Source organism: Nannospalax galili, unplaced genomic scaffold (genome assembly GCF_000622305.1).
Source record: "Nannospalax galili isolate Female #2095 unplaced genomic scaffold, S.galili_v1.0 scaffold1234, whole genome shotgun sequence".
NCBI classification, from domain to species: domain Eukaryota; kingdom Metazoa; phylum Chordata; class Mammalia; order Rodentia; family Spalacidae; genus Nannospalax; species Nannospalax galili.
The window spans coordinates 2,303,665-2,326,666 of NW_008334665.1; the positions used below are offsets into that span (position 1 = coordinate 2,303,665).

The 23,002-nt window shown below is 45.5% G+C and overlaps 1 protein-coding gene across 1 annotated transcript in view; it reads left to right on the forward strand.

Moving 5' to 3' along the window:
* Window positions 1-23,002, forward strand: part of LOC103731132 (CUB and sushi domain-containing protein 1-like) — a gene marked incomplete at its 3' end in the record, with an annotated part of 1,440,296 nt that overhangs the window by 1,147,902 nt on the left and 269,392 nt on the right. Inside the window, exon 7 of the mRNA XM_017797230.1 lies at window positions 12,162-12,239. Within this exon, the coding sequence (XP_017652719.1) occupies window positions 12,162-12,239 (78 nt within the window). The remainder of the gene's footprint in view (window positions 1-12,161; window positions 12,240-23,002) is intronic.

Genomic DNA, 23,002 nt, shown 5'->3' on the forward strand with positions numbered 1-23,002 from the left:
AGGTAGATTTCAATGGTAATGTTTTTCACATCTACTAATTATTGTTTTTTAATCATTACAGCGCAGATGGCTAGAGGAAGGAAACAGGAGTTCTCTCTGGGAGAGGAGCTAATCAGCCACTGTTCTTTTTTATTTTAATTTATTATTTTTATTTTGTGTGTATGAATGTATTGACTTCGTGTATGTAAGTGTGTCCACATCATGCAATGCATGTGGAGGTCAGGACTGGGGATTGGATCCCCTAAAACTGGAGTTATGGATGGTTGTTAGCCACCATGTGGGTGCTGTGAATCAGACCCTGGCAGTGTTCTTAACCACCGAGCCAGCTCTCCACGCCCAAATCAGCTATTTAGTGCAAGGCACATGTTCAGGACAAGGCCTTAGCAAATCCCCTGTGGGTCCAAACGAATGGCACAGTGCTGTCCGGCGTGGTCATTCTATTGTGCACAGAGTGTCTCCATGACTCACTTTTACCTCTAGGAAGAAATGAATGATTTCCTTACAGTTCAGAGGAATCACTGAATTCCATTTTACCAATGACCCCTTGCATTACAGTAAGCATCCCTTAACAAAGCGCACAGCTTCTGGTAAGTGTGTCCTTAGATGATTTCCTCCGTGTGAAATTCACAGACCCACCATCCATGACACAAGCACAGGCTGCGTGAAGCAGCTGCTGGTGTAACACTTTGTGGAACTCACTGCTCCATAGTGAACCTTATGCATGTGAAAGTGATGTGCTTCAGGCCTGGAGAGATGGCTCAGGTGTTAAGGACACCTGCTGCTCTTGCAGAATTCCAGAGTTTGCCTCCCAGCACCCACCTGTAATTCAAATTCCAGGGGATCTGATGCCCTCCTCTAGACTCTGAGTGCTCTACCCTCATGTGCACATGCACACACCCGCACACACGTACACACACACACTTAAATAAAAGTAAAATAAATCTAAAATTAAAGAAAGTAGTATGTTCCAAAATTGCTAGATGCTACTACAGTATAGTAAACACCTGAGCTGGTGGTGTCACTGCATGCCATTGAGTATCATGGACCGCGTGAGGCACGTATTCTGTTTTCATGTACAGCGATCTACACCATCACCAGAAATGTGTGTGCAGTATACTGTTCTACATTATAACATCTATGACACACCATGAGAGGGCGGGGCAGAAACAACAGGGGAAGTCTGGGACATGGGCAGGGAGAGAAACTCCTCATTCCAGAGAGTGGTTAAAGTCGCTGGCCAGCTGAGAGCCGAGAATTCCAGCACAGTTAACAAATGTACTGTGGAAATCACTGGTGTAGGAGATAATGGCTCTTTCCTATAGGAATAATTTCAAATAAAAGTGTAAAACTGCAACGAACTGTGCATGGGATGCCAACGTGTATGATTCTTGGCATGTGGCCTCACACCTCTCCTGTTCTGGGATTCTCAAAGACAAGGCTACAAACTTTTGTTTACAGTAAAAATGACTTGCCCTGCAACGCTGCCAACCTATGGTCTCACCTTCCCAGGAGGAAGCCCATCCAGTGTACTTAGGAACCACCCTGTGATCTCTATTGGGCTTCCCAGCAACCTTTTGTGATATGACTTTGGAAGCCACTGGGAGGAACATTATGCACAGCTACGGTGAAGACGCTTAACAGGACCTTGGGGACAGCCTCCAGCCACCGTGCTTTATGCTGGTGTAATTCTGTCCCCAGTGACTCGCTTTCTAATAACCCCAGTGCTTAAATTCCTTTTAATAAATTCCATCTCTGCCTCCTATTGGCACTCCGGAATGTCTTTCTGTGCTGTAACCAAGGATCTGACTCTCCCTGAGTCGAGGTCTCAGAAAAGAGATCTTCATCCTGTGGCTGAGGAGATGGCTCAGTAGGAAAAGGCACAAGCCCCTCAAGTCCGATGACCAGATTCCCAGGCAAGTGCATTCAACAAGCAAGCACAAACAGCAGCATGTGCCTGTAATCCCCAGCATTCTGCAGGGAGATTGTGTGCAGATAGGACACTGGCGGAAAGCTGGAGAGTTTGTGAGCATGAAGTAAGCAGTTGAAAGACAGACGCCAGCAAGTCCTGCCCCACATGGTGGAAAGAGAGATCAGACGCTGGGAAAATGTCCTCTGACTGCCACACACGCCATAGCACACATATACCCACACATGCGCCACACACACATACACACATGAAATAAATGAATTCAGTAATTAAAAATCACTCCCTGGGCTGCTGTGGGCACATGTTGGCCATGTCTCCCATCCGTGTCCTAAAGCTCAGGAGCAGTCAGCTGCATTGCAGTGTGCTGGCCCACCATCTCCCCGTACGCATGTCATGCAGGGGAATGTATCTTATACCGAGGCCTGCTATGGTCGAAGTGGGGCCGAGAGCAGAGGGAAGACAGAATTCACTGCGAACCATTTCCCTGGATTTGGTGTCATCTGCTCTAAAAGGAAATGAGAGGACAATGAGAGGATAGAACCTTTGTGACTTTAAGTTCCAAGCTCTTTCCTTGGTTGAAGAGAAAAGACAAAAGGCACAGAAATTTTCAGGACTGAGCCCAAGCCTCTGGTTTTTAGGATGCTGGCCTCTGTCCAACCCTGTGGTTTAGTGAAAGTGTGATGTGTGCCAGTGACTTCCAGGTACCCAGTGGTAGGATGTGAGAAATTATGATAGAAACTACTTCACATAGAGTGGAAGAGAGAAGTGTGTGTGTGTGTGTGTGTGTGTGTGTGTGCGCGCGCGCGCGCGCGTGTATGTGTAGGAATGGAAACACAGTCTCTGTTGGACAGTAGAGTGTCTGTGGTGAGTCTGCACCACTTTCCAGTATACATCTGTACCTCCAGGCTCTGCTCCTCTGACCTCCTCCCCTCCCCATGCCTCTCCTGGTTCCCTCCCTCTGTTTGGGAAAGTGTTGAAATAACCATGTGGAATAAAACAAATCACCATAGGACAAGTAAAATGAATTTTTTAATCTCACCTGTTGCAGGTTAAATCCTGATTGTATATATGGTTGCACACTGACTCACAGAAAATACATTGTTTATATGGCCTCAGCTTGCTAAGCATGTAGAAGTCAGGAAAATTAATTCCCTCCCTTACAACAAAGTATTTTATTGTGGTTTTCTTTTACATTGGTGAAGAATCCAATCACTGTTACTGTGGGATTCCCACCCTAATTCTCACAGAAATGGACACCATTGTTTATACGGTGATGTAACTTGATGCCAGTAGGTCAGAAGGTAGAGATGTAGATCAGTAGATGATAGGCAGATGAATGGACATATATAGAAGCCATCAGGCTGTATGCTGCTCTAAGTCCATATCACAGAAAACAGTGATTTCTGGACTGTTCCATGCTCTATTTTACAAGCAACATTTGACTCCATTTGAGCACAACCTCAGAGGCAGGATGATCCTGCACAACACCTGTACCCAGAAGCCCAAAAGAAAAAATTGCGTTATACTGAAATGGAAGCCACTTCAGCAACCCGACAGCCTACATGCACATGTGTACACAGCACTGAGGCAAACGTAGCACTGAGGCCATTTGGTGCAGCTCCTGTGAACAGCGATATTTTTGACACCTGAGTCTGTGTCTTTTGTCATGATGTAGTTTGTATCAGTAAATATTTAACATAAGTTTTAAAAAATAACACATTTATTTAAAGAATCCTTAGAAAATGTTCTATAATTATAATTAGTCAAATTCTGAATTTAGAAAATCTAGCTGTATGAGATGATGCGTTCATAGTTATAGTAGTTACGTGATCATTTAAGTGTTATGTCCTGCGGTGTGAGAACTAACTGCTCTCGTTGTTTTTCTTTGGCGGGGGGCTTTTTGAGGCAGAGCCTCCCTGTAGCCCCAACTGCCCTGGAATTCACTATGTAGAGCAGCCTGGCCTCGATCTCACAGAGATCTGCCTGCCTCTACTTTTCCAGTACTGGACTAAAGATTTGGATAGCAAACAGATTATTAAAAGAATATTTTAGGGATGTGGATATAGCTTGGTGGGAGAACATTTGCCAACATGTACTGTTTGATCCCCAGGAATGAAAAAAGAACTTAAAAATGTAAAATATGCATAAAATGATAATTTGTGGGAGTTTCGTCCCCTGGTGATGTGAGCAGAGTCAAACTCACAGCTCAGATAAGAGCTCTGCCTTTCAAGTCAGTGTCAAATGTTAGTCATCCCCGCTAACACCAGTAACAAATTCTATCAGATGCCCACGACTCATAAGTGGATCCTGTGACCCCGGGGCACAGAGAATGCTTCTTGGCAGTGGTGGAAAGACACGGAGGACAGCCCTGCCTGTGAACCAGGAGCAGCCAGGGCCAGGAGGAATCAGGCAGAACAAAGGCAAAGGTAGAGGCTTTTAGAAGGAGGCAACTACATCCCAGTTAAGGGGGAGAACACAGAGGATGGAGAGATGGTCCAGACTTTATTAACAGTCCCCACTACTGACAAGCACATGTAACTCCAGTTCCAGGGGATCCAACACCCTCTTCTGTCCACTGTGGGCATTGCATGCACATGGTGCACTTACATACATGCAGGTAAAACTCTCATACATACACATAAAATAAAAATGAATCTTTTTTCTTTTAAAAAAGAGAATGGAGAACGAGCCGTTCAGCCACAGGGAAATGGGCTGACCCTGAGGGGGGCTGGTTCAGGTCTAGCAGAGAAGGAAGGAGGCAAAGAAACACATCCCTGAGCACCTGTCCATCCTGCTCTGGGGGCAAGGGAAGAAAAGAGTGCGGTCAAGGCGGGAAGTGGGTGTGAAGGAGTCTGTTTTCTGTTGCTTGCTGCTTCTGTTCTTGCTGTTTTTCAGTTTTGTGTTAGTTCTCGAAGGCTGGAATAGGCACCATTTTGTATGATGAATGGATTTCTCAGACAGAAAAAACGCGATCACACTCAGGAGGAACCAAGACAGAGCTGAGCTGGGTGTGGTGGTGTGCACCTTTAAACCCAGCACTGGGAGGTTGAGTGTACCCGAGTTCAAGGTCAGCTTGGGTTACAGAAGAAGCGAACCAGACTCGACCCTGTTTTGTGAGGTGGTGAGCTCTGGTGCAGGTGTGGGCGACGTGGCTCCACCATCCTCAAGGCAACCATGAGGAGGGAGAACCAGGAGAAGACTGCCAACTTTCACTGCCTGTTCCTGTGAACTTGCACTAACAGTTGACAGTGAATAGGGAGCAGGGTTATACTTAGACATTTTACAAGTCTCAGATTAATGATGGAAGCAATTGGACAGTTTAAATTAATTGTGGTTAAAATGTAAAGTGGTCTTATTTCTATATCTTCTTCAACATAAAATGCAGCAAAATGCAGCATTAATATGGGGGAATTATGAAGTTGGATTTAGGAATGGAGCAACTGGCTAATGCAGGAACAGGTGTTGATGCTGATGTTTAAGAACAAGTCATAAAGGTCTGAGGCCTGAATGCTCCTGGGGGAATATGAGTTCTGTGCTAAATGATGGTATTCCGACACCTGCAATCCTCTAGACATGATTTTTAAATGTTTAGTTTGTCTTTCAAATTAAAAATGTTGACAAGACACTGAGCTAGTCCAAAGTAAATTTAATTTTTATTTTCTGAGAATCAGAAGTAAAATATCCCAAATATTTCTTTAACCAAAAAAATAAAAAGGTCTTAAATATGCCATTGCCTCTTAAGAATAAATCAATATGAAGGCTGGGCAAAGTGGCACACATTTGTTATCCCAGCCGAGACCCTATCTCAAGAAACCAAAGCAAACACACACACACACACACACACACACACACACACACAATATTAAGATGAAATAGTTTTTAAAAAAATATAATTTCTGTGATATTTAATGATAGTATACACATGTATGGTAGAGTTGATTATAGATTGTAGTTGCTAATCAAACTTATAAATAGGTATTGTTAGTTATAAGACACATTTATGTTAGAAAAGAATGATTTTATACTACATGTCTAAATATGTGTCTAAAATCATTTTTAATCCTAAGGATTTCATTGTTGTTATGAACAAGAATGAAGAATCTTTTGATGCACAACTTAAGTAGAATTTTTTGACCTAGAAAGCCATTCACAAAATTATAATTCTCTCAGATAGTAAATCCAGTAAGCAAGGCTTATATTTGGACTGATCTAATCCAAACCTTAATTTCTTAAAGTTGTAAGAAGTTGCATTTTATTTGAAATGCAATGACATTTATTCTTGGGGAAGAATAAAAAGATTAATCGCCTTCTAATTCTAGATACACAGTAAACGAAGCAGAGGAGGATGTGATTAATAAAGGGAAGGCATAGATATTCATGTATTTTCTGGGAATTGGCGGAGACCTTCCTGGAATCCAGGCTCTGCCTTTTCCAGACAGGCTTTCTAACATTTGCCGTGGTCAGCTGTCCAGGGACTGGAGAGGGAGCCAGTTAGCCCACAGACAGGATCATAAGGAAGGCAGAAGTTGTCTGGGGGTCTATTTGGAAGTTATCTTAGATCCAAACAGTTTCAGCTGGCCCACCTGAAGAGGGGTCTCGGACCCCCAGGCACCCTTTCCTAAACATCAACAAAACGAGGAACAAGATGAAATTCAGGTTGGTGCAGCCCAGGGTGCAGAAGGGGAAGGTGGTCTCTGGGTAAAGGGCAGAAAAAGAACTCACATGAGTAGAAACAGGTGTGTGTGTGTGTGTGTGTGTGTGTGTGTGTGTGTGTCTGGGTGTCTGTGATCAAACCTGGAGCCTTACACATGCTATGTGTGCGCTCTACTACTGACAAGGACAAACTCAAATCAAGAGATGTCTTAAACATTTTCAAAACAGTAAAAAAAAAAGTCTCTCTAGCATAATGGTTTCATTATGGTTAAAGTCTTCAAACTCCCTGAAGAGAGTTTATCACCTAACAAGTAAGAAAATGTGATGTAAACAATGGATATAGTAAAAATAAATACAAAGAGTTGACACAAAAGCACAACTCTCACCTCAAAGAGGGTAAGAGATAGTTTATTCTGAGTAAAGTAGGAGTGCCCATGACCCAGAAACTCAGATTCTGGTTACCCCGCCTGCCATGTCCCAATGTGGTAACAGCTTCATGAAGTTTTCATAGGAACAGAACAAAGAAATCATAAATCAGGACACTTTTCAATTACGCTGGTGGAAACATTAAGTAGATGGAAATAGCAAAGGAGAAACCTCAGCTCCAGGCCTCAGGTGCTGTCTGATGGCACCCAGGATTTTGGTTGATGGGAGCTAGGGCTTTGTTCAAACATTCTAAATGTTTTTCATCTGTCATGGGATGTTAAGTCAGAAACAGAGGTGGGCAAGGAGTTGCTATTTAGGGCTAAAGACAGCCCTACATTTTAATGAAGCTCTAGACCTGCGACACTCCAAACTCTCCACAGTCACTGAGGGTCTAATCGGTTGATTAGTCTTTGCAGAGAGTTCAAGTTGTCCTGGAACTTTCATACACAAAACTAAATTAAACAAAAACAAATGCCAATATAGAGTTACTGCTATGCTTTTCAATTGCAAAGTATTTCCTCTGACATTAATTCCTGAATGTTAAAAGAAAGAGGGTTGATTCTACATGAAGCTACATGAAAATGCTTTTTTTCTGTTTGTCCCCCTTTAGATAGTGATTCACGTTAAGAAAACTTAAAATCAATACTCTTAGCTAAACTCAAGCATGCATGCCTCGCTAGTGATAGCCACCAGGTTGTGTAATACATTGCATGAACTCATTCCTCCAACCCAAGGCCCTGATCCCTCTGCCCGTTGTCTCCCAGTTATAAGTCCTGCCTCTGGACACCACAGTCTGTGTGAGTGCTTGACTCTGAGTTACTGAGACTTTGTGTTGGGCAGGATAGACCAGAATGCTAAACCCCAGCTTTAGGGTACATATCTCATGCCTTTCCTCTAGAAACTGAGCTGAGGGACTCCTAACAGGGAACTCACAGCACCACAAAGTGAGAGAGAAAGAAAGGAGGGACGGAGGGAGGGAGGGACGGAGGGAGGGAGAGTGCTAGTTGAGCATTCAGAAAACATTGGTGTAACAACTACTTTTTACCAAGAAGAAAACTGAGACAGAGAGAAAAATCCGGAGGGAGGGAGGGACGGAGGGAGGGAGGGAGGGACTTGAAAACTTGAAGGCAGACCCCAGCGTTTCTGATCTGCGATGTCTGAGGTTAAACATGAGAATTAGGATTATGTGTATCATTCCTCCCAAAATCTTAACATGTACAAGAACAGGGAAATTTTTTTCTCATGAAGAAGTGCAGTCCCTTAGGGGTTTCCAGGAGTGAGGTGTCTTTCCCCAGCAGCCTGCACTTGTAGCTCTGCACGACACACTCTCTTGGTGCTTCTTTCTGTGTGAGTGGAAGTCTTTGTGCCACCCTCAGCAGGAGCTAAGAGGAAGAAGAGGAAAAGAGGGAGGAGGAGGAAGAGGAGGAAAGGGAGGAGGAGGAGGAGGAGGAGACTGGTCTAGATAGAGGAAAAATGACATTAACTGAGACAGAAGAGGAATGGTACAGACAGCTGGGAGACCAAGGGTGCTTAACTTCCTTTTTCGTACCTCGCCAAGACCATTGCACTCCAACAAGAAGCTAATGCAACATGAAACAAATCAGAACTCGATGGTGCATAGAGTTAGAGAAGAGTAATACAGTCTTATTGGGAAATAAATAAAGTATCCCTGGTGGAAATTTAGCTTCACAGAGCTTCAAACAATTATTTTCAGAATTGCAGAATTTATGAGCTCATCAGATTCTCGGAGAGGTCCGGTATATCCAAACACTCTTATGGCCCCTGAGCGCCCCTCAGTCTTTCTTTCTACTTTCTGAGTGAATTGAGTTCTGTTTGCTTCATCCGTTATGTTGGGTGACATTTGCCGTGAGTTTTATGCTCTGTATAATCTTCTTATTGATTGTCCTGATCCTTGTTTATTGCACATTTGTCTCCTCTCCCCGGAGTCACTTCAAGATAAAGTTATTTCTGTACAGCAAAGTAGAGACCATGGGAAAGTACGCGGAGGCACTTGCGATTTTAAATTAACACAGTGTTCTGGGGTGAACTCACCAGAAGTTTTGAGCTACCAAACTGTTGCAAACAATGGCAGTAATGGCTCTCATTTCCTCTTTCTTGTGTCGTTGGTCACCACAACACAGAAATGAAGATGTGAAATGTAATAGACCAAAGTCACAGGGAGGGTAAGAGAGGCACAGAAAACCTGGGGCTGGGCTCTCTGTGCCCTGGGGCTGGGCTCTCTGTGCCTGGTCACTGAGTGCAACCAGGTCAGCAGTCCACCCCATTGAGATCTACGCCTATGCAGACAGAAGGAAAAGTCAGTGATCATGGGGAGGAACTGGCAAAGCCTGTAGGAACTGCACTCCAGGGTCCTCCTTAGGAGGAATCACAGCCTAGAGAGTGCTGATATCACTCTCACAGTGGGGTAGCCTCTTTCTTTGAGACTCTGTCCTTCAAGGGTTAATCCCTAAATGAGATTGCCACTGGACAACATCAACACAAAATCACAGCTTTCACCTCAAAGGGGATGAGAGGTAGTTTATTCTGAAGCCAAATATAAGTGATCATGGCCCTGGAACACAGATTCTTACCCCAATTCCATGTCTCAACATGGTGACTTGTTTTCATAGTAATAAAATGAAGAAAAGTCATAAATCAGGACACTCTTCAAATACATCGGTGGAAACATTAAGTAGGTGGTTTCGGCAAAAGAGAAATCTCAGCTCCAGGCCTCAGATGTTGTCTGATGACACTTGGGCTTTCGGTTGATGGAAGTTGGTGGTCTGCTAAGTTAATACATTCCAAAGGCTTTTATCTGGTAGTCACGGAATGTTAAGTCAGAAACACAGTGGGCAAGCAGTGGCTATTTAGGGCTCAAGACAGCCTAGGTGAGTTGGTTAGACTTACAGAAAGTTCAGTCCAAGATGCAGGTTTAGTCCTAGGAACTTTAGTTCACAGCAATATGGCCAGAGGCACTGTTGCTGTCTGTGACGGGGCTCTCTGAAGAGTTTAATGTAGATAGCTACCCATTGGCAAGCACTTCCCTAAAGGGGATCTGAGTAGTGTACTTCCTTGTCCCCAAGAGTGTCCTCAGTGCATGGAGTGGGGCTCCGCAGCTCCGTGCTAGGCTAACCTAGTCATTTATCAGCCACACATGGGGGAAGAACTCTCTGAAAGAGTAGTTCCTGTCACACTTCCTTTCCTCCGTTAGCCTAGCCAAGTTCACAGGAGTGCTGTTGTGTAGGCCTCATGAAATTCTACGGGATTGACATGTTGCAGGACCAGATTAAGAGAAAAATCATACATGCAGGCCATCTCTTTTGTGGCTATCAAGAAAGAAAGAAATATAAACCCCACCCTTGCATGATGTGAGTGTAGTCACCACACAGGATCATCTGAGCAATGGATCTCAGGTGCAAAGAAACTTTTAAAGAAATAATCAAAGGTCAAATTCTCTAATCATGTTATACTGATCTAACATCTAAAGTTTTGGTCATAATGGAAGATCTAGTACCTTTGTCCCAATGGCCCAGGGTGATGGCAACACAGGGGCTCAGCTTGGCCACTCCTTGGGACACAACCCTGTTTCCCAGTGAATGACTGAGTGACATTCTGAGTGTCAGGAAGCTGTAAGCATGCACACCTGTCCCCTCGCCCTCCTTCTCTGGAGAGGCTTCGTCTAGGGCACCCCAGGCTCCCCCCGAGACCTGTCTGCTTCTGAAGCCACTGTGTAAAGTGCCTTATGGGGACGGTTGTCCCCAGTGGAGACTTGGACACAGAAAGGAGCCACCCACAACATTTGAATTTAAAAATCTCACTTTTTATGAGAGAGGTGGGAAATGACAGATAATCTCTCTTATTCTGTTGATTCATGCACTTTCAAAGAAACAATAAAATATTTTAAAAATGCGTCCGATGAATCCGCGACTTCTCCTTATAGTCTGACTATAGCGCAGCTCAGGCGATGCAGGTGTGGAGCACCAAGTTCATCTGACCGTTGCTGAGACTGTATTTCCTGTGGGGATGTTTCAGTCCTGACGGAAGGTCCCAAGCCTCTTGCCCCAGGCTTCCTGAGGAGGAGGAGGAGGAGGAGGAGGAGGCAGGACCCACAGACTCTCAGGATGTGAAATGCAGGAGGGTCGACCCCCACCCCCAGCACGGAGTCTGGGGGTGGGCCGAGACCTGTTTTGTGCATCTGACAAGCAACACGCCCGGGGTTCGTTTTGGTTGTTTTCTTGGACTTAAGTATTTGGCAGTGCTGAGATTTAGGAGCAGTCTGAGGAGTGGGTAGGCTCCTGGTCACTGTCTCCATGGTCCTTGCCATCCATAGTCTTCACCAGGAAAGAAAGAAAAAAACTGACCAAAACCTAGATGTAAAGAGGGACGTGTCAGAGGAAAGAAGGAGCCTGGGACAGGGAAGGAAGAGGGAAGATCCCCACACACCTCTCCCTGGACTCTCCTCCCTTCTTTAATTCTAACCATAAAAGCAAACCTTTCCCCTTCCACTCTTTGACACACACCCAGTTTTGTTTGATGCGGGACCGAACAAATCCAGACTCCCACCTAACTCTGAGAGCTGAGTGTAAGAGCCAGGACATTATTGCATGTGACAGATGGGGAAGCTCCGGAGGGAGGGACAGGTGGTGGCTCATTTTACCTATAGCGTTCAGGGTGTGACATTCCCACACTGTTGCCCATCAACTCTGATAAGATTTATGTGGCTGAATGAAGATAGGAGCACGTAAATGAACAGCATGCATTTTCTTGAAAGACTTTCACGAATAGATCAAACTCAGACGGCTCTAGAGTCACTAGGGGAAAACGTCATACACCCACCCCGTGTGCTGGTGAGGACATGGTCTTTGTTGGAGCAGCGGTTGCTGTGTACGGGCTGTTTTCCTAAAGGCAGACAGCTTTGGCTGTGGGTCATGAGCCCCACCGGAAAGATTTTCGGCTCAGGACACAGCTGCATGACCCCTGCTTGACAGCCCGGAGTCAAGTGTGACAGGCTCTGTCCTCTCCCTCATTGCTCTCTGTGACCAGGTCCCATTCAGGGGTTGATGGAGGAGCGTTGGGACTGACTTACTGAGAGGCTTAAGGATGGCTCTGTGGTCCTGGGTCTCTCCTGCTCATGGCTTTATTTTCCTTCTTTCAGTGAAAAAAGCGATCGAGCTGAAGTCCAGAGGAGTCAAGATGCTACCCAGCAAGGACAGCAGCCACAAGAACTCAGTCCGTGAGTCGCTCTCTTTCTATGTGGGATGGGCTGTGTCAGTTAAAAGGGGAAACAGAGGCACAGATGGAGCAGTTAAGGTTACCTCTTTCTCCGAGCTGCCGCTCTGCCTTTGTCCCGCCTTCTTTTCTGAGATCAAACGTTTTCCCGGGAAGACCAGGTACCGACTGACCACGTTGACAAGAATTATTTCTAAGGTCCAGCCTCAACTCTGTCCTCTCTCTTTCCCTCACTAGTCACTGTATGAGGCTGGACCTTGGAGACTTCTTTCTTAAAACTCTGATTATAGACGAATGAAGCACAGTGTCCCCTCTGTGTGTTATACACCCCTCATCATTTGGAAAACGGGAGTTGGTCTTGCATGTTCTTGATCGGTGTTCCTGATCATCTCCTGCCTGAAGAGGAGAACTTTCAAGGAGCTCCTCAGTCCTCCCCAAGAGGAAGGGATCTCCGAGAGCGGATCTCGCTGTCACTTTTGGGTGTAACCAGCAGCACTCTGCTCTGTCGGTAGCTGTGGGAGGGATGAAGGTTCCCCCGCCTGCTCTGCTGTCTGCTCCTCGTGTCCCTCACAGGTGCTCATCTGTGAGCACCCTCAGTGCTCCCTGACCATGTCACCTTGCTTCTGAGCACCTGTGCTGTGTGTGCTCACGCAGCACAGACATCTGACCAGACCCCCAAACTCCCCTCTGTAGCCCGTCTGACTGTTCAGCAGATCTCAGGATTGCAGCGGCCTGTGCTGTACAAATCTTCTGTGGTTCTCCTTGTCACTGAACGAAGTCATCAGGCTCTGGGCTGGAGCTGTGTGGCTTATCCACGTGCTGTACTCATTCTCAGACTGCCAACCTGCGGTCACCTTCGCTGCCCACCCCCGCCCTGCTCTCTGAGTGCCTCGGATCTGAGTGTTCTCTCCACACGTCTTCCCCAAGCTCAGTTGCTGGTAGAGGTGCAGAGCACAAGGTGTCCCCTTTAGGTCTGCCAGCTGTCTCGGTTTTTAAAGGCTTGTTTGCCTGCTTCTGTGTGGAGTTTCACCTGTGACTCTACTCATGGGTCAATAAAATGAGCACTAAAAATCTGTTGAGAATTACATTGCAGCTTACACTCCCTACACCCCCCCATCTACACCCCAACTTTACAGTCGCTCACAGTCTCTCTGATCCTGCCTTGGTGTACTGCTGGGACAGACCCCAAGTAGACGCCAAGTCCAGAATGAAGGCTCAGAGGCCGGAGCCCCCGAACTCTGACAGCAGCTCCCCGATCAACCCGTAGTCACCTTCTTCAGCACCTCTAGCCTTCTCTTCATGGCGTACCCCAGCTCTGTTCCCTGGGTGCCCCTTATCTGAGTGCTTAGGGGGTCTGTGCAATAAAAAAATACCCAGCTGTGAATGTTATTACTTTTTCTTGAAAGTCATAGCCCATGACTTCCAAGTTAAATTTGAAAATAAAAAGACAAATACATTTTTAAATGACAGACGCACTATTGATGGAGACGGGAAGAAAGGGTTTCGTTCATCTGTATAAGGTTTTAGTATTTTGTTACTGTCAGCTCATGCATCATAGAAAGAGGGAAATAAAATATTTATAATAATTTGAAAAATCAATTTTATGATTGGAATTCCTGAAGACATGATCTGCGGTTTGACAGGACCACTTGTCAGGTGATGTCCTTGTATTAAATCAGCATCAGGTCTGTCGCCCCATCCGCGGGGTGCACATCTGTCTGCTGGGGTGAAAATTGGCAAAACTTATTCATGGGGAATCTCTCCTGTCCTTGTCCAAAGTGGCCAATCTATAAATCCCTTTGGATCTGAGGATTAATCAGCCACAAAGTGAAGAAGTGGAAACAAATACAGATCTCAGATCAGAGGAGATAGAGCCCCGCCCAGGAGGCCAGGGTGGGGAGTGAGGCATTCCCACGGGAAGCAGGAGACACACAGTGGCTAGCAACACACCTGCTGTGCTCAGGTCCAGGGTTCGTCTGCTATAGCAGAATCGGTGGCCATGGATTCCTCTGCCTATAGCAGAATCGGTGACCGTTTCTGCACGGCTGCCCAGAAGATAAGTCTATTCTACGTGATGCTTTCCCATCTACTGCGTGCAGTGGGAATTCACTGCTCATTCCAAGTGGAGCCTCTTTATCCAAGGACGAGTCAGAAGTCCACGTCAGCCCAGGGCTTAGCCAGCACGCTTTGCTCCGTAGAGGCCAGGAATGAGGCTGACCCTGCTCTCCCTCCATCAGGTCCCTGAGCTCATGGCCGGAGGTGGCCTGTTGGGATATGTTCAGAACATGGTGTGAGGCCACAGGAATGTCTGTGTTCTCGCTCTGCTCTTCATCAGTTTCTTAGGAGGGATGTGAGCTGTTATCACTCATGCCCCTCTGCACCTCAGCACCACGCAGCCCACACTAGTCTGCAGACTTCTCCTCTTCCTGTGAGTCCTCAGGGAGGAAAGGCTCAGGAGCAATGTCTGTACCAATGTCCTCACGGAGCATGAGTCAGGCCTAGTAGGACGTCCTACCCGACACCTGCCAGGAGCAGACCATGGGAGCAGGGCTGCAGAAAGCAAAGGTGGGGACTGGGTGCGCGTGTGAGTGTGGTGTTCGTATGTGTGCTCTTCTGTGCATGTGTGTGCCTGTGCGTCTGTGTTCTTATGTGTGTATGTTCCTGTGCATCTGTGTTCTTATGTGTGTATGTTCTGTGTGTGTTCCTGTGTGTCTGTGTTCCTGTGTGTGTGTGGTTTCTGTGTGTGAGCCTGTGTGTCTGTGTTCCTGTGTGTCTGTGTTCCTGTGTGTTAGCCTGTACGTCTGTGTTCTTATGTGTGTGTTCTATGTGTGTGTGAACCTGTCTGTGTTCCTGTGTGTGTGTGTTCCTGTGTGTGTGTGAACCTGTGTGTGTATTCCTGTGTGTGAGTGTGAGCCTGTGTATGTGTGTTCCTGTGGGTGTGTGTTCCTGTGTGTGTGTGTGTTCCTGCAGGTGTGTTCCTGTGGGTGTGTGTTCTCTGTGTGAGAGCCTGTTTGTGTGTGTGTGTGTGTGTGTGTGTGCTCCTATGAGTGTGTGTGAATTCCTGTGGGTGTGTGTTCTCTGTGTGTGAGTCTCTGAGTGTGTGTTCCTGTGTGTGTGTTCCTGTGTGTTCCTGCGGGTGTGTGTTCTCTGTGTGTGAGTCTCTGAGTGTGTGTGTGTGTGTGTGTGTGTGTGTGCTCCTATGAGTGTGTGTGTGTTCCTGTGGGTGTGTGTTCCTGTGTGTGTGTTTAGTTTTTCGCTACAGGGTCTCACTGTACCCAGGCGGACAGGGCGCTCACTCTTTAACCCAAGCCGGCCTCGAGCTTGAAGCCTTCCTTCTTTGGCTTGCTAAGCGCTGGGCTCACAGCTCTGCACCTCCACACCTTGCTACTGCGTGTTGTTTTAGAGGATCGCAATGCTGGGTGTGGTGTCTCCTCCACTGGGGTACTGCCAGAACCAGGTGTCACACTCACTGTTCTCCCTGACTGGACTCCGTTTCCAACTAACATGTAAACAGCCATGGGGTGGGAAGAACACAAACTTCTGTTGTTTTTGAGTTTGAAAATTTCTTCGCCATGCAAAGTTATGACAAACGGCTTTACAAATACATCATTGATTTGTTGTAACTCGCTGAGATGGATCGACAGGATACATTGGGTATTGAACATTTGTTTGGAGCTGTTTATACCAAGCAGGAGGGGAGAGGGGAGAGTTGATTCACTAGCCTTATTTATTATAAAGCTGCTTTTAAAATGTGGTGAACCTGGGTAACAGGATGCATTGCGGCATAAGCCCTAGGGAAAAATGACCACAGACCTCAGGGAAATCAATACTCCAAATTCTCCTCATCCACTACCTTCAGATTGTCTCTTTTCCTGTTATTCGAACAGATAATCCATTCTTGTACCTTAGAAGCATCATGATATTCATTCCAAGTTTGTATACAGATGGTCCATCTATGTAGTGCCACTGGTCATCTATTGAGTCATATGATGGCTCTTCTCGTGACTCATTGATGAGGAAGGACAAACGATAAGCCCATGTCTCTGTTTTATGACACCCCACTGCAACATGGGGCCCCGCTTCTGCACACACTGCAGGATGTGACAGAGCTACTGAATGTCTGTGCCATGATCTTAAAACATCATGACTGGTAAATCCATTTCCTAAAATGGACTGTTTGAAAAGATTTTTCCTTCCATCCTAGGCCAAGATGCATCTCCCAATCCATCGTGACTATTCTTATCTTTCTAGTTTTAGTTTTTGCAATTTTGGAGTAACTATAGAGCAAACCAAATAGACTATTGAACACCTCTCTTGTTTTTTTTTAATATTTTATTTATTGTTTTTATTTTATGTGTATGAGTGTTATGCCTGCATGTAGATAAGTGCCCCTGTGTCATGCAATGCCCACGGAGGACAAAAGAGGCTGTTGGATCCCCTGGAACTGGAGTTACGGACAGTTGTTAGCTGCCATGTGGGTGCTGGGAATCAAACCAGGTCTTCTGCAAGAAGAGTCAGTGTTCTTAACTGCTGAGCCATCTCTCCAGCCAATTCTAATGGGATCAAAAATACAGCAATCCCACTGTGACTCAGTTCTTGTCCCCACAGCAGGGTGTGGCTCAGGACCCAGATCCCTAGCAGTGGTTCCACCAAGGACTGTGTGGCCTGGGTCTTCTTTTCATCACAGACCTGCAGACATTAGGGAAGAAGGAAGGACGCTGTGACCTTTTGTTTGTAGAGTAGCACAGGAGAAGTCACCTGTGCGCTTTTGCCACCACGTGAAAATGTATTTTCATGTGACCTGCTTGGGAGTAGACTGAGGAGGTAACCCTCTGATCCTGACTTCATGCCTGATTCCAGAATTTGCTAACCACCTATCTGCCTGGGATTTCACAGTGAGGGTTACTTCAGTCTGTCCCTCTAGCCCTTTTGTCTGTCCAACATAAAGACCACAAGTTCTTGGTGTACAATGCCAACCTCTCTCCAACATAACAACAAGGCCTGTTCCTTATGGACATGTACCAGAAGTCAATCATTTCTGCTCACTCCCAAATCATAATATACAGCACTGTTAAAAAAATGCTGTGGGAATCTAATTGTCAGTATGTGTGTTGGGGAGTGCTTTCCCGCTCGATCACTTGGAAGTCTCAGTTGTACCCATTTTCCAGGCATTGATTAAGAGAAGACTATGCCTGTGATGAAATCAGGCACCTATGAAAGACACAAATAACTAACCCATTCAACACTGAGACTGAGGCACCACAGCTTTGGGTCAGCATGCCCTCCTCCTGGAAGGACAATCAGAATGCAGAGACACATTGCTGTCTTCCACTGTCTGTGCTGACATCTTTGCATCAGCAGTGGAAACTTATGGCCAGTCTGGATTCCTAGCTCTAGTGGCGCAGAACAAATTCTCTACTGAATGAATTTTGCTCAGCTCTGATGAGTTGGTCTGTTTCTGAATCAATGCCAGGGACATGCTTGGGTAGGTCACCAGAAGAATCTGAGAGAAAGGTAGTCCAGCCTCTTGTCAGGACTGCCCTAGATGCAGAGATGCCCCGGGATTGCAAGTACAGACCTAAATGACTGACTCCCAGGGACTTCCAGGTCAGGGCTGCTTGGGAACAGAAGCTGCCACAGCCTGTGCGCACATCATCCATTGCGGACAGCTGATGTGCTCATGTTCTGAGACCTTGGTCTGGAATTCATCTCCTGCCAGCATCTCCCCAGGCCTGATTTCCCAGGAAACAAAGGGGAACTGTTGCTCCATTAATCCCCTGTGAAGAGTTCTCATAATTTGCCTATCTACAGAACTCATGCTTTTTTGTTTTTTTGTTTTTTAATGTGGCTGTACCATTAGATGTGCAGGTGCACCCCTTGTCCCTGGGCTTATTTCAGCCATATGATTGCTAGAATGTGTTTGAGTGAGAGCACATGTGTGTGATAGCTTCTGTAGGTGTCCTTGCCTGTAGTTGCAAGGACCAGGCTTTTCATGTGGAACCCTCCAGCTCTACTTTGAAGCAGGTTTTTAAGAGGGAAAAATAATAGTTCCATTAACTTCTAACAGCCATACAAAAGTTTAATATGGCAAGAGGGATGATTGTCCAATCTGCTTTCCTCCACAGTAAGCACTACCAGTGTGCTCTGTGGGCATTATAGATCTTTGCTTCCTCTCAAGGCTCTGTCCTCACACCACACAGAGTAGATTGAAATTCTAAATTGAATATAGTGCTTTATAAATCAGGTTAGTAAATTATGCAGCTTCTAAAGAGGACTTTGTCACTGTAGGAACTGAAATATCTTCTGAGACATCCAGGCAAACCTTGCTGAGAAAGCCGCTATCTAGATATACTGGGGGAGGAGAAGTCTTCCTGGACATTGCCAGCAAAGCTCAGTGGTCCATGAACTGCTGTACACAGAACTCATGGAAAATAAAACGTGACCTGATTGGGTTATACATGGTAAAACTGAAGTCCAAAAATAGTGGGAAAAAAAAAAAAACACTTTTAAAACAGCTTTAGCACACAAGTAGAGGGCCTGGTGGGTTAAATAAGGGATAGAACTTATTTTGAAATTTGAAACCTAGAGATGGTACTTCTAGGGTCTGACAGCCCACTGTGGGGCTGAGCTCGCCTAGGCCATGCATTAGTGGTTCAGCGCATCATGAGTTTTCATCAAATTTTGTGAAATAATGTGGGTTTGTCTTCATTCTGCTGGAGCCCTGGAGGACTGTAGAACTACTGATCTTCACAAGGTAGTGCAGCAGGACTCTGGTGTCTGCCAGAAGATGGAAGAGCTGTAGCATCTGGATGGAGATAATTAAATTCTACCATCAGATTGTTGGGAGTTCAATCAGAAAAATTTAAAGGCTAAACCGATTAATCATTGTTGCTCTTTTCTGCAATTAAATTCAGTCACCCATTTTAGAGAGAAAGAAAATAAGCCTGCAAGATGAATTAATGAGCTGGCTTTAAAGGTAGAAAAGAGATACGGATTTAAGAATCAAGGAGTCCCGCTGTTCCAGAGATCAGGCCTTCTCTGTTGGCTAGTAAGAACCAGCCCAGCCTGTTCCCATGGACTATCCTTGGGCCTTGGGCCCACCCCACTGAGGCTGTAGGAGAGCACCTCCCTAGCCATGATGGAGACTATGATGTAGTCACAGAAGTTGTCAGATGCAGAGAATAAGTGTCTGTGAGACGCTCGACCCTGAGTGACCCATCCTCAAAGCAGCCTGTACACAGAGGATGAACGCATGTCGCACCTCTCACCAGAGAAGTTTCCTTATGCAGATGGTGATTGACACAGACACCCACAATTGACCAGTGTCAGAGAACAAGAGGCCGCAGACTTATCCCTGACTAGGACGCCTCTGTCGACCCTCTGCCTCCCAAGGCTCAGGGACCATTGGAAGAGGAGGCAGAGAGATCATAGAGCCAGAGGTGGTGATGACCATGAGGAAACAGAGTCTTCTAGGCAGTTGACCACTTACTCATGTGAACTACAGCAATGGTGACAGCATGCACAAGTCCTATGCAAGTTCAAACCAGACAAAATTCCAGCATAGAGATGGGGAAGTGGGAAAGAAATCCCACCCAACCTAAGGAACTTTGGGCAACTGATTGCTCAGATGGGCAGAGACAGTGTCTTATAGGGTTGGGACTCTTGGTGAGCCTAGTATATGTACTCATACTGAAGGACATAACACATTTGAACTCTATAGTGTGTGAGTGTGTGTGTGTGTGTGTGTGTGTGTGTGTGTGTGTGTAGATTTACATACATGCATCATTCATCCAGACACTCGTGTCTTCCTAAAACCAAGATTTGAACTGTTCCGTTACCACAAAGCTCCCTGTGAGGTCTTTTCCATACCACGCACCTCCTCTACCTGGTTACTGTGGATCTAGTCTGTCTCTCCCCCTTGTTTCTAGGCTCTCGTGTAAGTAAAGCCACACAGCGCACCATCTTTCACACGGGTCTAGTCACTTGGTCCATCTCTCAAGCTTCGCCCCAGTCTTTCCGTGTCAAAAGCCCTATCACTTTGTTCCACAGCTTCCACAGCGCAGAAATGCCAGGTCTGTTTACTCATTGACCTACTGAAAGATGGTAGATTTGTCCCAGCATGAGATAATTAGGAATAAAACTGCATAAACATTTGTGAACAGGCTGTTGCATGAATATGAGCTTTCTCCTCTCTTGGACAGATGCCCAGAAGTAAAATTACTGAGTCATGTGATAATTGCATGTCTCATTTTTCGGAAATTATCCAGTTGGTCTCCACAGTGGATGGACCACTTTAGAGTCCCCCAGCAATGCACGTGGAACACGTTACCAACACCCTCACCTCCATTTCCTTTCTTTCTGCTTATGCCTTTCTGATAGATGAGGAGCCGTGTCTCCTTAGGGTGAAGGGATTAACTTGCATTTCTTCAATGACTAAAAATATGGAATATTTCTTCCTCTTGCATTTCCCCTGCTTATAAGTTCTGAAGGACACAGTTGTTCATATAGTTCACTACTTTCTGTTAGGATTACTTTTTCTTCTTGATTTTTGGCCATTCTTTATATATTATAGGTACTAGTCCTTTATGGGATGTATGGTGGGCACATATTTTCTCCCAGTCTTGTATTTTCATTTTCTTCAAAGGTTCTTTGAAAGAACTAATGTCTTATTTAGCTGAAAGATTTCAATAAAAGTAGATCTGGTTTCTCTTAGAAGCAAGAGAGCTTAGAAGCCTTGTGTCTGCAATGTGTCGGGTGGAGAGGAACCATTTCCTGCATCACAGAACCCTGTTGTCGGCCTCCCCTCGGCCTAAACTCTGCTGGTACTGGAGGCTGTTGTGTACCGGCCCCCGTCACGGAAAGTCAGGGTGAGGAGAGAGACTGAAGGGGCGAGAGGCAGGAAGAAAACACCCAGGAGGCTGTGTCAGTGGACAGCTTGCTTGTCATGGCGGAAGCAGAGGTTTATATAGGAAAGTTTCAGGGGCAAAGAGGTGGGGCTGGTTTTCTGGCAGGCAGGCAGGTGGGGGAAGGGACAGGGCTTCTAAGGCCACATGGCCTTTGTCCTGTCCTCCAGTCACATGATCTACAAGGGGCCTGGTTAGGATTGAAGGATTTGAGACTTAAATAGTTTTGCTTGGGGGTTGTTGGGTAAGAGACAGTGTGTCTAGAATGGAGCAGGCCAGTTTCCTGCCATCCTCACTAGGAGGTCTCTGGCCCAGTGGCCATGCTCTACATTCCAGGTACTCCTGACTTATCCCAACACTCTGTGATCTGCTGGGTTAGTGGGTGTTTCAGCTTAGAGACCCAGTGCTGCACCTCGCCAAATGCCCGGTGGCTTTGATGTGTTCCCCTGCATAACTCAATTTCCATGGACATTCCAGGGGGCTGTGTTTCTCTAGAAATGAAGGCATTTACATTATGAAAATAAAGTGTGGTAAAAATGATAAAGGGAAAGGAAATATGTTTTGTATACCCTGTTTACTTATTTCAATATTCTTGATTTTGATGTTTAGTTTGGTCTATAATTTGGGATTAAAACTGACAATTCATTTTTCCTTATTGATTTCATTGTTTTAAGTGAAAAATAGTACAATTGGAGATATATTTTGGTTATTTTAAATGTTCACAAGGATCTTTTTATTAATTCGCACATTAATTAGATTTAAAGCAATTAATTATAACAAAATATTATTTTTATATTTAGTCATATTCTATGAAATTCCATGAAGTTACATTATTTTCATAAAAAGAAGGCAGGTGGGGGGAGTGTTTGCTGGTAGAAGAAACACAAACCTTGTTTGAAGATCTCTGAAAATATGTGACTGATAGAAAGGGTCAGCTGAGATTAACAGGTAGATGTCCCTTGAGGATGGAGGATTCCAGTTAGAAGCTTGCCTCTTGCACGAAGGAATAGAGTTCTTACAAGTTCACTTGCCTAGCTAAAGGGCTTATGGGTAGTTTGAACTTTGAATTTGAAACTCATCTAAAATAATATACAGCATGAGACATCAAAACACTATGCTTCTGCTGAGTATTTGTGAAAATCATAACCAACAAAACTTGATTTCAATAATATGCAAGAACTTCCTTTACTACTCCAGTTCTAGTTAGTTTTTGTTTAAATGTAGGTTGCCCCTGAGTCTGAATGTTTCTGATATTGGAGATAAAGACCTTGCATATTTAACAGTACCTTTCAGAAGAGCTGATTCACATGTAATTCTTTTTTAAATAATATTTCATTGAATTTTTGTGTATTTCATACAGAACATCTCAATCAACCTTAATCATCTTTACACCCCCTTCCCCCTGATACCCCGCCATAGTCCCCCCACTGGAATTCATGCATTCTGTCATTTGTGTTAAGGAAGGTCTATGGCATCAAGTTAGGGTCCCCAGACATTCTTCAGTGCAGGATCATCTACTGAGGTCCAGTCAGCCTATCTAGAGTCCCTCACTTTAGGAACATCAGCTCTTCCTCACCCAGCAGTTATCAGGTGCCAGTATTTCTTCTGCTAAGATTGGGGTCTGCTGTCCACCTCCCCAGTTCAATGCTGGGTTTTTGTCTGTGTTTGCATGGGTCCTGTGCATGCTGACACCACTGCTGTAGGTTCACATGAGCAGGGCCCCAGGACCTTGTAGGACTCTGTTTCCATATGATCGCGCACCTCCTCCCTGGCTCTTACAGTCTTTCTGCTCCCTCTTCCACAATGGTCCCTGAGCCCTGGGTGGGTGTAGTTTAACATAGGAGTCCTGTCCAAGGACCAGCAT